Raw genomic sequence first — 15,872 nt, 5'->3', positions numbered from 1 at the left:
CATGGATCCCCTGCCCCCAGAGTGGGCGGAGAGGGCACGTTTTCTGAGCTCGCTCTCGGGGGGTCCCCTGACCCCATCGACCCCCAGCCCCTCCCTGAGTGCAAACCCTGCGGTGGCTCTGCTAAGATGACCCCAAGACCCACAAGCAAACTGAGGGATGGAGTGAGGTCAACAGCATGGAGACCACACGGTCTCGGCGTGAAAAGAAAAGCAGCAGCAAAGGGGAAATCGAGAACATAATAAAATAAAATTTGACACTGTTGTTGCAGTGTGAGCTCGTAGCACAGAAAACCCCCAGTGACCCCCTACAGCTGAGGGCCTGAAATAGCAGGGCAGGTCTGGTGGGCTGAGAGCTGCTCTGCTCCCGCAGCTTGGCAGCTGCTGCTCGGAGGCCAGCTGGAGTTCTCGAAATAGACCTGGGCGGGCCTCCACCCCCTTCGGGCAGAGACCCCGTCCTTGCCTAGGCGGGGAGAGGCTGGAGACCAGAGGGAGGGCTAGCGGCAGGAGCACAGCCAGACCCCAGCCCGGGAGGCGAGCCGGCTGCACCTCCCCACCCCCCACCCGCCACCCCCTCCTCGGTTCTCTCCTCAGCCCTCAGGAACAACTGAACTTGCCGCCGGCATCTGAATACTGCAGGAAGGACACAGGGTGGCATCCGGACCCTGGTGTCCAGGGAGGGGGGGCACAGGTTTAGAAAAGATGCTTTCTCTCTCATACAAAAATAGACGGAGTCTCAGAAGCAGTAGCTAAAAGTGGCTGTCTCTGTAGAAAACTAGAAAAGGCAGGTAGGCTGGCCCTGGAGTCTTTCCGTGAGGGGGCACTGAAGCCCCTCGGGCTGCGGGCCGGAGAGGAGGTGGGCTTCCTGAAGAGCCCATCCCGGGTGGGGGCTCCTCAGACGTGGGGGGGCCGAGGGAGTGGGATGAGACGCCGGCCCCCCCACCTGAATCTGTGAGCTGCGGGCACCAGGTCTGCGGGGCTCCCCTGAAAGCCGGCGTTGCTGGCTCAGATGAACGTGGTCTTCCTCGTATTTATTTTTTTAAATAAATCTCTTTTTCTGTTCTGTAGCTCCCCCCCCCGCCCCCGCCCCAGCTCCCCCGCCATCCAGAAGGGTCAGCCCGGCAAGGGGAGCTGGCCTAGTGGGCCAAGCAGGACCTCCTGCCCCGCGGCCTCAGGCTAGGGCCAGGCCTGCAGCTGCCGCTGGTCGTACTCAGCGATGAGCCTCTTGATGTGGGCCAGCTTGCTGTGCAGGTACTCGCAGCGGTGCTTCTCCTGGCTGTAGTTGGTGTTGGTCTGTAAGAGAGCGCAGGCCTGAGCCGCGTCCTCCAGCCCGCCCGGCGTCCCAGAGCGCGGGGGGCGAGGACAAGCACTGCCTCGTGGGGCGCGTGCCAGCCTAGTGCCAGCCTACGGGCCACCTTGGGCTCCCACTCCCCCTGCCTGGAGGCCAGTGCCCACCACACAATGACAAGGACCCTTGCTCTACCTTAGGCCAGAGCCCTGGGCGGGTATCCCTCCCCAAGCCCCATCCTGGGAAAGAGGGTCACTGCCAGGATGAGGGTGGCCAGAGGCAGGATTGTCATGAAGCCTCCTTCCTGGGCGGGGGCCTGGCTGGCACAGAAATGCCCTGGCGCACAGGGGCACACACGTGGTGAACCCACAGCTAGTGGCCTTCGGAGCGAGAACTGATAGAGCCCTGAGGAGACATTCCTTCTAGTGGCACATCTGGGGGTGGGGAACTTGAGCTCCTCCCTTGACCTTGGAGGGAGCTGGCAAGAGCCTGGGGGCTGCAGTCACTCGAGTGGGAGTGCCCAAGGGTGCTTTGCTGCCAAGGGAGGGATGGGCTGAGCTTCTTGCTGTAACTGGGGGGGAGGGGGCAGGAGCTGCTTTGAGGACCTGAGACCCCAGCCCCGCCAAGGCCCTTCTCTAGGGCAGCTCACCTTCAGGAGACAGCTTCGTGTGACCCCACCCCACCCCCCACAAGGGGTGGAGACTTACCTTTTTGATTTTTCGATATTCTTGCAAGATCTGCCCCCGAGTAGTCTGGAGGAAAAACAAAAGAGAAAGCGAACAATGCCTTTGCCTGCAGAGGCCCCCACTGAGTGATCCCTTCTCCCCGATAACCTGTGACCTGCAGAGTCACCGCCAGCCTTGAGACAATAGCCTCAAGGGAAGCTGACCAAAGTAAAGAGAGGCAGGCTGGGGGGGGGGTGAGCAAGGGGAGGTGGGGGAGGATGCCAGGCCAGGGGAGTGAGGGGCAGGGGCCGGCCTCAGCAACAAACACAATGGCCAGCACAGTAGGAGGGAGAGGGCGAAGAGCACGCTGGGCGGCCTCCTTCCCTCACACCCAGCTGGCCCGTCCACTGTTCAAGGTCAAGCACAGAACCCCCCCTCCCCACACCTGGGGATACAGGGGGATATTGGGGAATGCTCATGCGGGGGCTGCAGGAGGGAGAAGAGTAAGACCATGGGATTCCTCTGTCCCAGACCCTCAGAACCCTCATTGCTTCTCTGATTATGGGCTGTTTCTTCTGGAAACCGAAGTGGCCCCCCCAAGAGGAGACAGACCCCAACACCCCAATTAATCAGACTTGCTCTGAAAGGTGGTATGAGGGGAGGCTGGTGACCAAGGGTGGAGCTCCCCCCACCCCCAGCAGTGAGCTCCCAACATGGGCCGGCTTGGGGAGTGCCTTTGATCAGAGGGTGAGGGGGCCACAGGGACTCTTCAGCCCCATCCCTGTGGCTCTGACAGCATGGATGGGCTGTGAGCTGCAGGGAGGACCCCAGGCACTCTTGCAGAGGGACCCATGTGACTCAACTCTATAGGGCCTGGCTGTTTCAGTGGCTCTGAACACGACTCCTGCCCCAATGGGTCATCTCCCACCTGTGGAGTCAGTCTCCAGTGTCCCCACTGTACAGAAGGCCGAGCTGGGCCCGAGAGCCTGTGGACTCCCATGGCAGAGCCCCAGGGACGCCCACACCAGCAGCCAGGGACAACGGCCTGCCAGGCCCTGCCAGGAAGAAACACTGGTAGACCTCCTCACCTGGGAGGGGCAGCGGCCAGACTCTGGGGCCACGGGTGGGGCTGGAAGCCTTGGGTTTGGCTGCACCCACGAGAAAGGGCCCATCTCACGCAGGTCGGGTGCAGAGCATGGGAGGAGAGCACACCGCGGTGGGACGGGGGGCAGCTATGGGCGGGGCTCTACCTCATACTCCTCGGAGCCCTGCGACAGCTGCCGGAGCTGGGCGTCCAGCTGCGTGAAACGCCGTGTGATCTGCTCGATGCGAGCGTGCAGGTCCCGGTACTCGCTATACTCCGCGTTAAAGTCGTTTTTGTAGCTCTGGCGCTGCTCCGAGGAGGAAATGGTGGCGTATTTTCTGAGGAGATGTAAAGAGGGTCTGGCAGGGCTCAGGGCACTGCAGGGGAGAGGCTGGAGTCCCCACGGCTGCCTGGCAGGCCCCACCCAGGCCTCAAGGTCGCAGGTGACTTCCTGGCTCCAGCAGGAAGGTTGTGTGGCTGAGAATCCCCCCCCACTCCATCCATGCAGTGCAGGGGAGAGTGCGGGGCGGGGAGAGAGCGGGGGCCAGCGAGGGAAGTACTCACAGCAAGTAGTCGGGTGTCTCTGAGGTCGACGTGGGGACGCTTGAACTGCTGCAGGTCCCGTTCAAACCTACAAAGAAAGAGCTAAAGGTCTGTTGTCTGAAGGAACGGAGGGATAGCAGAAGGGGAGTCAGGATGGGCAGAGGGAGTGAGGGCCGGGCAGGGACCACCTCGGGGGCCTCAAGGGAGGACGTGCAGAGAGCCCACGGGGTGCCGCGTGCATGTGTTCAGCAAGCAGCTGCAAGGCCAAGTTCATCACAGGGCCAGTGCCTGGGCAACCTGGCCAGAGCCTGACCACCCAGAGACCCTGCTGCCTCTGCGGACTGCACGTAGAAGGTCATTACTCTGGGAACCAGCAACCCCCCTGCCCACCTCTGGCCTGGCGGGACAGAGACAGAGGGCCACCTGGGGAAGCCCTGGCTCCTGCCCGCACCCCAGGCCACCCACTAAGTGGAACCGAAGGACACGGGACTGTCCACGGCACTTGGTGGGCAGTTGACCAAAACTACAATCTAGCCTATTTCCCAGCACAGAAGAGATTTTGTCACCATGCAGCGTGTCCTCAGTATGCACCGTGTGTCCCTCGGACAGGAAAGCACCTGGGACTCCCTGTGCCACAGGACTCCCACCAACGGACGGAGCACACGTCTCCCACCTCTCGGGGCTGCAGGCCAATGACCACACATGTGACGGCTTACTCCATGCCGCCACCACACATGCTTTGTATGAGATGCCTTCCAGAGTGTTCTGCCATTTGTGGGCCCAGTCAACATGGCCTCATTTAGCCCTTCTGAGATCTTTACCAGGTGAGGGAACAAATAGGGAAACCAAGGCTCAGGGACAGATTCTCCTGGCACCTAAGACACCCTTGAGCTCTGGCCTGAGGCAAACCTCAGAGGCCCTGCTCCTACTGCAGCCCTCGCTGTGCTTGGGCCATCGTTCAGCCCCGGCTGAGCTGGTTCCCACCACGGGGCCTGGGCCTAAAGCGAACCCTCCCCACTGCTGCTCTCATCTGCCCCTTCCACTAGCTTCTCCTGTTCCTCCCCCGGGTCTGGGCCCCATGGTGAGAAGGCTCCCCCGCCCCCTGCACACCAGCCTGTCCAGGAAGGCACGCGGAGGCAAGAGGAGGGGTCCACGGACGAGCAAGAGTGGGGAGCAGGCACGAGGATGGCCAGAGGGCACAGGGGGACAGGTACCCTGAGGGGCATGAGTTGGGGCTGTGAGTGCAAGGGGGCGCCAGCGTAGGGCCGGCTAAGGAGAGCATCTGCCGGCCAGGCGGGGGGCTGCTGCTGTCTGGGGCAGAGGTGATCACGGGGGGCGGGGCCGGCCCGTGCCACACAGAGGAGTGGGTTAATCGACGCCGTCCCTCCCACAGGAGTCACGAAAGCAAGGAAGCTTCCTCACGTGCTGACCTGGAACTTTCTCCAGCGCGTCTGAGGGAGGGGCACGGTGCACAAAGAACAATGCCATTGTTAGAGGGAGGTGGGCGGCTCCTGCTGGAGCGGCTGCCTGCACAGGCAGAGCACCCTGTCCCCGAAGGAGCCCGGGAGCGGGCCGGGAGGCCTCCGTGCTCAGCCATTACTGTTACATTTGAGGCGCCGGCCAGACGCAGATTAAGATGGATAAAGCAGTATTTAGTGCCTTAGTTGTCCTTATCTCTTCCCTTGGGCCACCTACTCCCTGGTTTGCCTGAGTCCAAATCTCACTTTCCCCACTTAACCTGGGGACAAGCTACCCAGGCCAACGTGCCCTGGGCAGGATTTGAAGCTGTGTGAGCGCCATGTGTCCTCCTTCCCTGGGCCTTGCTTTCACCATTTGGGATGGGACGTGCTGCGTGGCTGGGCCTGCTCAGGGTTTGTCTCTCCGGGCAGGTTCTCCAGGGAACCTTGCCTCACCCAGCAGCTGCCAACACCTGCCCTCCGACCAGAGGAGGGGCTGGCAAAGGCCTTTCTGGAGTGCAGTTGAACAACTCATTAAAAAGCCTTAAGGCGAAAGCAGCTCTACCCTTGCCCCAGGAATGCCTCCTGCTTGGATCCTTCCTCGGAAATAAGCTGAAAGCAGCAGCGAGTTACACAGACCGGTCGGCGTCTTGGCTGCCACCATGCTGATGAGGTCAGCAGCCACACAGGGTGCCCAGCTTGGGCTCCCCGGGCTATGAACTCCAGGTGGCCAGGCCCTGGGGGTGAAGACCCCTACTCCCACCCCAAGTCTGACCTGTCCACACACCGCCCCAGTATCTCTGGGCCTAACAAAGTTTCTCTGGCTCAGCAGCACACAGCCCCGCCAGCCTCACACCCCTCTCATCCTGCTGCTATGATCCCAGATCTCTGAACGTCTGGCTTTCTCCCCTGCTCTGTGACCTCCTTCTGACTCCTACTGCCTGCTGTTCTATGGACAGCTTCCCAAACCCAGTCTCCATGGGCTGGAATGTTCACTAGTCAGCAGGCTTACCAGAGGCCTGTGGCAGTCCAGGCACTGCCCCTCTCCAGCCAGGCCCTGTACCCTCCTGCCTTCCTTGAACTCCAGCCCCACCCTGCTCCCTTTCAGTGTCTGCGACCTCCCTACAACAGAGCCGAGCCTGGAACTAATTCCTCTCCAGGTGCACTGTCCCCTCCCATGGGCCCCAGCTCAGAGGTTCTGTGCTCCCAGCACTGGCCTGGCACACAGCAGGACCGCAGAAGGCTCCAGGGCCGAGACCACTGAAGCATTCACAACCTTGTGTAAGAACACAAGGTGCAGGGGCACCTGGGTGGCTCGGATCGTTAAGCCTCTGCCTTCAGCACAGGTCATGATCTCCAGTTCCTGGGATCGAGCCCTACATGGGGCTCCCAGCTCAACAGGGAGTCTGCTTCTCCCTCTCTCTCTGCCTCTCCCCCTGCTCGTGCTGTCTCTCATAAATAAATAAAACATCTTAAACAACAACACACAGGGTGCAGGGATGCCTGGGTGGCTCAGTTGGCTAAGTGTCTGCCTTTGGCTCAGGTCACGATCCCCAGGTCCTGGGATCAAGCCCTGCATCAGGCTCCCTGCTCAGCAGGGGAGTCTGCTTCTCCCCCTTCCCCTGCTCTCTCTTCTCTCACTCATTCTCTCTCTTTCAAACAAATAAAATCTTAAAAAAAAAAAAAAAAAAAAGAACACAGGGTGCAAAGAAGCTGAATGTGTAGGGCGTGCCAGTGTGGGGGCTCATGGGGTGGTAGAGCCCCTCTGAGCAATGGTGGGAGTGGGCTGGAGCGTCGCCCATCCCAGGCCTGCCTCCTGGTACGTACCCGGGGCGTCTGGTGGGGCTCCTAGGGGGCTGGGCATGTGGTCTGGCAATCGGGCCCGGTGTCTGTCCTCAGCGGCTCTCTCCTTGTCTTTGTGCTTCTTGGACTTCTTCTTGGATTTGCTGCGTGATGAGCCACCGTGGGGCCTGCTGGGCTGGGCACAGTCCGTCAGCAGGGGCAAGCTGAGGCACGTAGTCGGGGCCGGGGTGGCCACTTCCCCGTGCTCGCAGTCCCGGCCACCGTGGCCCAGGTCATTGCTGACGTCAGCCAGAGGGTCATGGGCCCTTGGGGGTTCCAACCTTGGCGGCTCCAACCTCGGGGGCTCCAACCGCGGGGGCTCCAACCGCGGGGGCTCCAATCGCGGGGGCAGGTGGGTGTCTGTGCCAGCTAGTGGGCCCGGAGTGGGCAGCAAGGCCTCACGGCCATGGGGTGCACTCAGCTTCCCATTGATGGGAGGCTGAGCTCTCTGGGTAAAATGTGATATCCTGGTTTTCTTGCTGACCAGGGAGTCGATGAAATCAGGAGGCTGTGATCGTTTCTGCAATGGGAGGGAAACAATTTTAAAAGGGAGACTGTGTCTGGAGCCACTGGTGTCTCCTGAGAAGTGGCTGGAGAACAACAGGCCTTGAGCTCATGAGGCCCTAGGAAATCCAGTGTCTGCCTGCAAGGCCCACTCTGGCCACAAGGGGGAACCCAGAAAAGAGCCAGGCCCTTGCTAACTTAGGCTCAGCCCACCCTGAGGACAGAGCCAAGGAAGGGCAGCATCCGCCGAACTGCCCAGCTGAGCACTCAAGAAGGGCCACCTCCAGGGACTGGTCTGCAACATTGCAGCGTTCAGTATCGTCCCTAGGTGATGGGGATGGTGACAGAACCAAGTCTGAAGGACACATGGCAGCCCCACCAGCTGGGACTCCCCCCACCCCCCACCAGACCCAGGACTACTTGGATCCCCAAGGGACTCCCTGTGACATGGTGCAGGCCACACCCCCACTTCACAAGGGAGAAGGCTGAGGCATGTGAGGCAAGGCCAGACCACAGATCGCCCAGACCTTAGGAAATGGCTAGAGAGTAAGATGGTAGGTGGCAGGCCCACCACCGGGGGGCAACAGAGTAAGGAGGCTGTCAGCCCTCTACTTTGGCCCAGAGCCAGGGCAGGCACAGACCTGACCTCTTCACAAGGAGGATTCAGGGCCTTGGACATGGGCTGGGAGCCTCCAGGGCAAAGGAGAGAAGGGGGGTAAATAAGGGACATGGGACGAGGGACTCACGAGCCAGAGCGTGCAGCTGGGGACACCTGACTGCCCATCCTGACTACTGACTAGATCAGCAGTGGCCACCACTCACGGGGCTCTGTGCCTGCAGCCGGCACACTCGATTTTACGGAAACTTCACACAGCCTGGAGGGCAAGGGCACCTACCGTGCCTGCTGCACACAGGGCACGGGGCTTGGGGCAATCCGGGAGGCTGCCCTCCCTTAGCCACGGCACCCACCAGTATTCGAGGGAGCTGCACCAGGGACCCAGGAGTCTGGGGACAGCCAGGCAGTTGCTCACTCACTGAAGAAAACACCCAGCTCTGAGCCAAGGGCCCCATGGGCTGCCCAAACACTGAGGTCAGGCCTGGCCCACTGGCCCTTATCCTGCCGCTCCTCCCTCGCCACTGCCATGGCCTCTGCGCGTTGTCACATCCTCGCCCACCGCTCCTACCTGAGGGGGTGAGGCTGAGCTTCCGTGTTCTCTGGGAGGACTGGAGGCAGCAGAGTCTCCAGGGAGGCCAACTGCGCTCTGTGGCTGGCAGAGCTTCCTACGAAGGAGAGCCAGGGTAGAGGTAAGGCTGCACAACGTGCGGGGCGCGCCCAGGCCCCCCTGCCTTCCCACAGACACCACACTGTCCCACCTGCACCCAGAGATCTGCACTGGGCCCCACTGTCCCGATGAACCAGAACAGGGTCAAGTACACTGGGTACTTCAGGGCGTGGCACACAGCTGCCCAAACACAGCCCACCCCAGGTTCATCCACAGCCCGAGGACTGTCCCCTTGGTGTCCTGTGTGCCCAGAGAAGGGTCAGTGGACCAGCCACTCATGTAGACACCCAGAGACCCAAGTAAAACTGACGGAGTATACAAGCTTTGTGCTGTGTCCCTGTGGGAGCCGGGTACACCGGGGCACGGGCCCCTCCTTTTAAAAACAATCATTCTGGGGCGCCTGGGTGGCTCAGTTGGTTAAGCAACCGCCTTCGGCTCAGGTCATGATCCCAGGGTCCTGGGATCGAGCCCCGCATCAGGCACCTTGCTCGGCGGGGAACCTGCTTCTCCCTCTCGCTGCTACTCTGCCTGCTTGTGCTCTCTCTCTCTGTGTCAAATAAATAAATAAAAATTCTTTTTAAAAAATTCTTCATCCTAATAATGCTTACTGCAGAAACTTTATTTTATTTTATTTTTTTTAAAGATTTTATTTATTTATTCGACAGAGATAGAGACAGCCAGCAAGAGAGGGAACACAAGCAGGGGGAGTGGGAGAGGAAGAAGCAGGCTCATAGCGGAGGAGCCTGATGTGGGGCTCGATCCCATAACGCCGCGATCACGCCCTGAGCCGAAGGTGGACGCTTAACCGCTGCGCCACCCAGGCGCCCCACTGCAGAAACTTTAGAAAATGCTGAAGGGGACTGAGATGCCCTCGCGTGACAGGAAGGCCTCCCGGATTCAAGACCCACCTTCTTGGGAGCCAACATGACAATACCTCCTCAAGGATGACAGGGGCAGCCACCGGCCTAAGTACCTGAGCATGATGATGCAGCCGGGGATGAGGGAGGAGACAGCCCGACACTCAAAGGGCAAATGGAGGCCCCACTAGTGACCCTGGCTTGAGGCCCCTCTCTGATCCCCTCTCATATTCCCAGAGATGCGAGTCTCATGGGAGCCCTGCAGCCAGCCCGGTGTCCTGTGCGGTGCCCTGCCGGGGTCTGGGGCTATGGGGACCGCGTCTGCACTCACTGCTCTTAATCAGTGATGAGCCAAGCAGACCTCCTTGACTGACAGCCACATGATAGACCGCTGCTGCTGTTCCCTCCGTGGTCGCCCCAGATGTAAGGAGAGCCCCAGGAAAAGTGCCTGCAACGTGCAAGCACTCACCAGGGCAACACGGTCCAACGCGGCCAAGACAGGTACCTCGAGTCTGCTGTCCAGCCACACAGAAGCAACCACAGGCATTTACATCTGCTCTCTTTCCAGCCCCCACTAAAAAGGCATGACGGAGTAAGGGAAAAGAGAGCAGCACGATCTAACGCTGAAAGCAGAAGCGGTGACTATCCTATAGAAACCAAGAAAATGGGGCCCCAGGCTGTAAAACCCCACGGGTCTGGGCTCAGAGTCTCAGAGACCTCAGAGACCTCAGAGAAGGGGCTCCTGCAGGGCTGTCCCTGCTCTGCTCTGGGGCTCTGGGGCTGTGGGGAAGGAGCTCACAGTGTGTCCAGGAGTGAAGGAGCCCAGCCTTCTCTAGGAAGCCAGGAGGCTGCTCAAGCCACCCCTGGACAACAGGATAGACAGACGTGTGGCCTCAGGAGACGAGGGAACAGCGGGGCCCGTGGGGGTTCAGAGAAATCTCAGCAGCTCTCCTGAGGAAACGGAACCACTCAGGAAAGCCTGGAAGGGCTGCACCGAGGCTTCCAGGTAACAAACGTCAGAGTCCAAAAGAGAGAGACAAGAGAATGCATTTGAAAGGGTAGAGAGACTCTATAAGCAGATGAAAACTTCAAATCCACAAGAGAAACACCAGCCTACTATCCACAGAAAGACAAAGGACTTGAATAGATGTTTCTCCAAAGAAGATACACAAATGGCTAATAAGCACATGAAAAAGTTCTCAACATGATTAGTCGTCAGGAAAACACAAATCAAAACCACAATGAGATATCACCTCACACCCACCAAGAGAGCTAGAATAACACAAAACAGAACAAGAACATAACAAGTATTGGTGAGAAAGTGGGGAAAGCAGAAAAACCTTTCTGTGTGTTGCTGGTGGGAATATAAAATGGTGGAGCTATAGTGGAAAAAAGTCTGGCAGTTTTTCAAAAACCTCAACTCCACCCCTCCCCCTGTACTGGAGAGAAGTGAGAATCTACGTCCGGACAAACCCTTGTACACGAGTGTTCTCAGGAGCACTGTCCACAATCGCCAAAAGGCCGAAACGACGCAAGGGTCCAGCAGCAGATGAGTGACGGACGGACGTGGTGGCCGTCCGCACACGGCAGCGCGCCGAGCCGCAGGCGGGAACGCCGCTCTGACGCGCTACAGCTGAAGTGAGCCTTCAGAACCGTATGCTGAGTGCGAGAATCCAGACACAAAAGGCCACATGCTGTAAGATCCCACTGATATGAAACGTCCAGAACAGGCAAATCCACAGAGACGGAAGGATTAGTGGTTGCCAGGGGCTGCGGGGCGCCTGGGGATGGGAGTATCTGCTAACGTGGGGTTCCGTTTTGGGTACACGTTCTGGAACTAGCAGAGACAGCAGTTGTACAACACTGCGAATGTAATTAACACCACAGAATTGTGAGAAAGAACAACAAGGTTGGAGGCATCACAAGCCCAGATTTCGAGATACACTAGAAAACTATAATAGTCAACACAGTATGGTACTGACACAAAAATAGACACACAGATCAATGGAACAGAATAGAGAGCCCAGAAATAAAGTCGCGCTTATATGGTCAATTAATCCATGACAAAGGAGGCAAGAATATACAACGAGGAAAAGGCAGTTTCTTCAATAAATGGTGCTGGGGAAAGTGGACAGCTACTCGCAAAAGAATGAAACTGGACCACGTGATTACACCATACACACAAAAAAAACCTCAAAATAGATTAAAGACCTAAATGTGAGACCTGAGACGATAAAATTCCTAAAAGAAAACACAGTCATCTCTTGTCCATCAACCTTAGCAACATATTCATAGATCCGTCTCCTGAGGCAAGGGAAACAAGGCACAAATAAACAATCGGGACTACACCAAAATAAATGTTCCTCAACTAAGGACAACATGCAGAACAGGAGAGGATGTTTGTTTTTTGGTTTTTGTTTTTTTTTCCTGGGGAGAGAATATTTGTAAATTATATATCCACTAGGGGATTAATACCAAAAATATACAAAGCACTTACACAACTCAACACCAGAAAGCACAAATAATCTGATTTTTAAAAGGGCAGAGGACCTGAATAGACGTTTTCCCACAGACACACAGACGGCCGGCAGACATAGGAGAAGACGCTCAACATCACCCATCATCAGGGAAATGCAGACCAAAACCGTGAGCTAGCACCTCACACAGGTCAGAATCTCTAGTATCAAAAAGACAAGACTTAACCGACTGGGTGGCTCAGTTGGTTAAGCATCTGTTTTCAGCTCAGGTCATGATCCCAGGGTCCTGGGACTGAGCCCCGTGTCGGGCTCCCTAGTCAATAGAGAGCCTGCTTCTCCCTCTCCCACTGCTGTTTCCCCTGTTTGTGCTCATTCTCTCACTCTTTCAAATAAATAAATAAAATCTTAAAAAAAAAAAAAAACAAAAACCACAACAACTAAGTGCCGGCAAGGATGGGGAGAAAAGGAACCCTCATGCCTTGCTGGTGGGAATGTAAACCGGTTGCAGTCGCGGTGGAAAACAGGATGGATGTTCCTCAAAAAGTTAAAAACAGAAATATATGATCCAGGGGCGCCTGGGTGGCACAGCGGTTAAGCGTCTGCCTTCGGCTCAGGGCGTGATCCCGGCAATCTGGGATCGAGCCCCACATCGGGCTCTTCTGCTATGAGCCTGCTTCTTCCTCTCCCACTCCCCCTGCTTGTGTTCCCTCTCTCGCTGGCTGTCTCTATCTCTGTCAAATAAATAAAATCTTTAAAAAAAAAAAAAAAAAAAAAAAGAAATATATGATCCAGTAATTCCACTACTGGGTACTTACACAAAGAAAACAAACAAACAAACAAAAAACAGTTTCAGAAACACACAAGCACTCCTATGTTTATAGCACATAATCTACAGCAGCCAAGATAGGGAAGCAGCCCAAGCGTCCACTGAGGGGTGGATGGATAGAAAGATGCGGTATATAAAAACAAAGGAATATTACGCAATCATAAAAAAGAATGAGATCTTGCCATTTGCAACAATGTGGATGGACCTAGTGGGCATAATGCTAAGCGCAACAAGTCCGACAAATACCACATTATTTTGCTTACGTGTGGAATCTAAAAAATAAAATGAACAAAGAAACAAACAGAAACAGACTCGAGTTCAGAGGACAAACTGGTGGCTGCCAGAGGGGAGAGGCATGGGGGGATGGGAGGAATAGCTGAAGGGAAGGAAGAGGCACAAACTTCCAGTTACAAGGTAAGGAAGTCACGGGGGCAGGCACGTGGAGTGCAGCACGGGGACTGTGGGCGCTAACGCACTGACAGTGGGCTCTGGTCACAGACAGCGACTACGCTATACCTCTCACTTCTCGTGGTAAGCGCCGTCCAAGCACTGTGCCACACGCTGGGAACTGATGTAACACTGTAGTCAACTAGACTTCAACAATAACAATTTTAAAAATAAAAATTACATCATTCCCATGGCATAAGAATGTGATACTACAAAAGACCAGAAGCTAGCGGGAATTAGAAACAACGGCGAAGAGATGTGCTAGGAGGAGTTGAAGGGAGAAGCTGAAGAGGCAAGCAGTGACAATGGGAAAGGCAAGAAGGTGACAATTTACCGAGCACAGCCCCCCAGGCTGTGCCTCCCACCCCCCACCCTATGTAATGCGAGGACACCCAAGGGGCACAGGAAGCCTTTTCGGGAGCACAGGCAGGGTTGGAAGAAGGATGGGGTGAGTTTTCTGGCTGTGAGGGCAGAGGCGCTCGCCCCCCAGTGCCTGCCAGGTCACCCTGTGACCACAGACATGCACGAGGCTGGGTGGGGACCCAGCAACCCCTGGGGGCCAGGCCTTCAACATGGAGGCAAAAGTCCTTGGGATCTGAAGGTCCAGACCCGGCCAACTGTCAATCCAATTTGAGCACGCTATGGTAAAGGGACCTCCCAAAGCCCTTTCCTCAGGAGCTGCATGCCTTGGACACCAGGGCAGAGCCAGACCCAGGAACAGGAGAGCTCGCAGGAGAGTGAGCGAGAGGGGAGCGGCTCCTGCAGGAATCCACAGGACCTCTGATCTGCTGAGCGTGACAAAAGGCCATGGGACCACTGGGGGAAGCTTGGGGTTGGAGTGAAGGACAAGGAGGACGCAGAGCAGAGAAAGCAACAGTGCAGCTAAGCAGGTTAGCAAGTCCACGGAAAGCACGTGTGATGGTGACCGTGGCTCGGCGCATGGTGCAGACACCTGCCCCCGGGGAAGCAAGGCCAGGACAAGTGCAGATGGCAGTGGGGTTGAAGGGAGTGCCTGCAGGGCTGGGCACAGTTGCCGAGGCCTCATCGTGCACTGGAACACCTGGGACAGGACGGGCCCCAGCAGCTACACGCACGGGGAATAGAAACACAGAGGAAGAATCAAAATGATGCTGGAAGGGGCGCCTGGGTGGCTCAGTTGGTTAAGCGTCTGCTTTTGGCTTAGGTCATGACCCCAGGGTCCTGGGACCAAGTCCCGCATTGAGCTCCTTGCTCAGCAGGGAGCCTGCTTCTGCCTCTGCTTGTACTCTGACAAATAAATAAATAAATAAAATCTTTAAAAAAAAAGATGCCGGAGTGGGTATCCATATAGAGCAGAGCCTGAGGGGTCCAGCTGACCCTGGAAGCATCAGCATGCGTAACTCAGGTATGAATTTTGAACAAGCTGTAGGAAAAGGAGGTGACCCAGCTTCTGGGGTGATATTGGTCCCCACCAGCAGAAATACCCCCAGGCCCTATTTTTCCTTCTTGCTGCAAGGCTTCAAGAACCGCTGTAAATGGGGTTTTCTTCAGGGAGGGAACCACCTAAACTGAAGAAAAAAAGACTGCGCAGATGGGTGGCTGGGGTGACCTTCAGTATGGCTGTGGGCATTGAGGATGCTGACCCTGACCTTTGCAAACCAGCCGGTTCAAGCTTCCCAGGACAGTAGGCGCTGCTGGCAACAAGCGGTCTGGGCACGGCTGGTCCCTAAGCTGGCCCGTGCAGACAGAGAGAGGAACACCAGGGGTGCCCAGGAGAAAGCGAAGTGCCTTGGGTTCACACAAGTCCTAACCGCTCATTCAGCGGAGCAGGGAGGAGTACGAGCCCTGAATTACACAAAGCTCCAGAGCCGAGATTCCTACTGACCCCACCTACACACACACACATACAATAAGGCTACTTGCTCTTGGCCATGCCCCTTCTGGAGAGCTCAGTGTGGCCAAGGCCCTTGGGGTCCGAGAACAGCAGCTACCTATCTCTGAACGGAGGGAGGGCAAGAACAGCCATACAGTGTCCCTCGTCACCTCAAAGCAGTTGGGTGGGTAAATTTGACCATTTCAACACCAGACTCTTTGTCCAAAAATGTCTGATGAATGAAAACACCTGTAGGAGGTGACAGTACCGACCCTAGACGTGTTTAGCCAGGGCAACAGGAGACGCCAGAGAGGGGACAGGGGGCGCGAGTGGTCTTCTGCTGAGAACAGCTCCTCAGCCTCCGCAAGACCTTCGGACAGTCAGAGCGGTGACCCCGGGCTGGCTGGGAAGCAGGTGCTGGCTTGGGGAGGAGTGCCCTGCGGGGTTGAGGAGAAACTCCCGGCTCACCTAGAGTAGCCCCAAGTCTACATGCAATTACTGCTTTAAACAGCTGAACTTCAAAAAACCCAAAAAACACAACCTCATAAATAACTCAAGTCCCTGAGAAACCATTTAAAGACTAATTAGTGTATCAACCTGCTCTGAACGGCGCTTCACAGCCCGTGCTCCCAAGTCAGGCATCAGTTGAAAAGGAAATCATTAATTGCTCGCCTGAGCCAGGCAGGGGCCTACTTAACCACTCCTCCCCTGGGCCACCAAGGCCACTCCTGACCTCGGGTCCCAATTAAT

At 56.8% G+C, this 15,872-nt stretch overlaps 1 protein-coding gene across 1 annotated transcript in view; it reads right to left on the bottom strand.

Annotated features, from left to right (window-relative positions):
• Positions 1-1,013: 1,013 nt before the first annotated feature.
• The window catches only part of ELL (elongation factor for RNA polymerase II), a 73,423-nt gene continuing 58,564 nt past the window's right edge, over positions 1,014-15,872 (bottom strand). Inside the window, exons 7-12 of the mRNA XM_040629012.1 lie at positions 8,565-8,661; positions 6,862-7,396; positions 3,599-3,665; positions 3,201-3,372; positions 1,993-2,037; positions 1,014-1,290 (exon numbers count right to left, since the gene is read on the bottom strand). Coding sequence (XP_040484946.1) covers positions 1,174-1,290; positions 1,993-2,037; positions 3,201-3,372; positions 3,599-3,665; positions 6,862-7,396; positions 8,565-8,661 — 1,033 coding nt within the window. The 3' untranslated portion in view covers positions 1,014-1,173. The remainder of the gene's footprint in view (positions 1,291-1,992; positions 2,038-3,200; positions 3,373-3,598; positions 3,666-6,861; positions 7,397-8,564; positions 8,662-15,872) is intronic.

Source organism: Ursus maritimus, unplaced genomic scaffold, assembly GCF_017311325.1.
Source record: "Ursus maritimus isolate PB19 unplaced genomic scaffold, ASM1731132v1 scaffold_14, whole genome shotgun sequence".
NCBI classification, from domain to species: domain Eukaryota; kingdom Metazoa; phylum Chordata; class Mammalia; order Carnivora; family Ursidae; genus Ursus; species Ursus maritimus.
The sequence above is the reverse complement of the archived record's forward strand: the minus strand, read 5'-3'. Positions and strand labels throughout refer to the sequence as shown.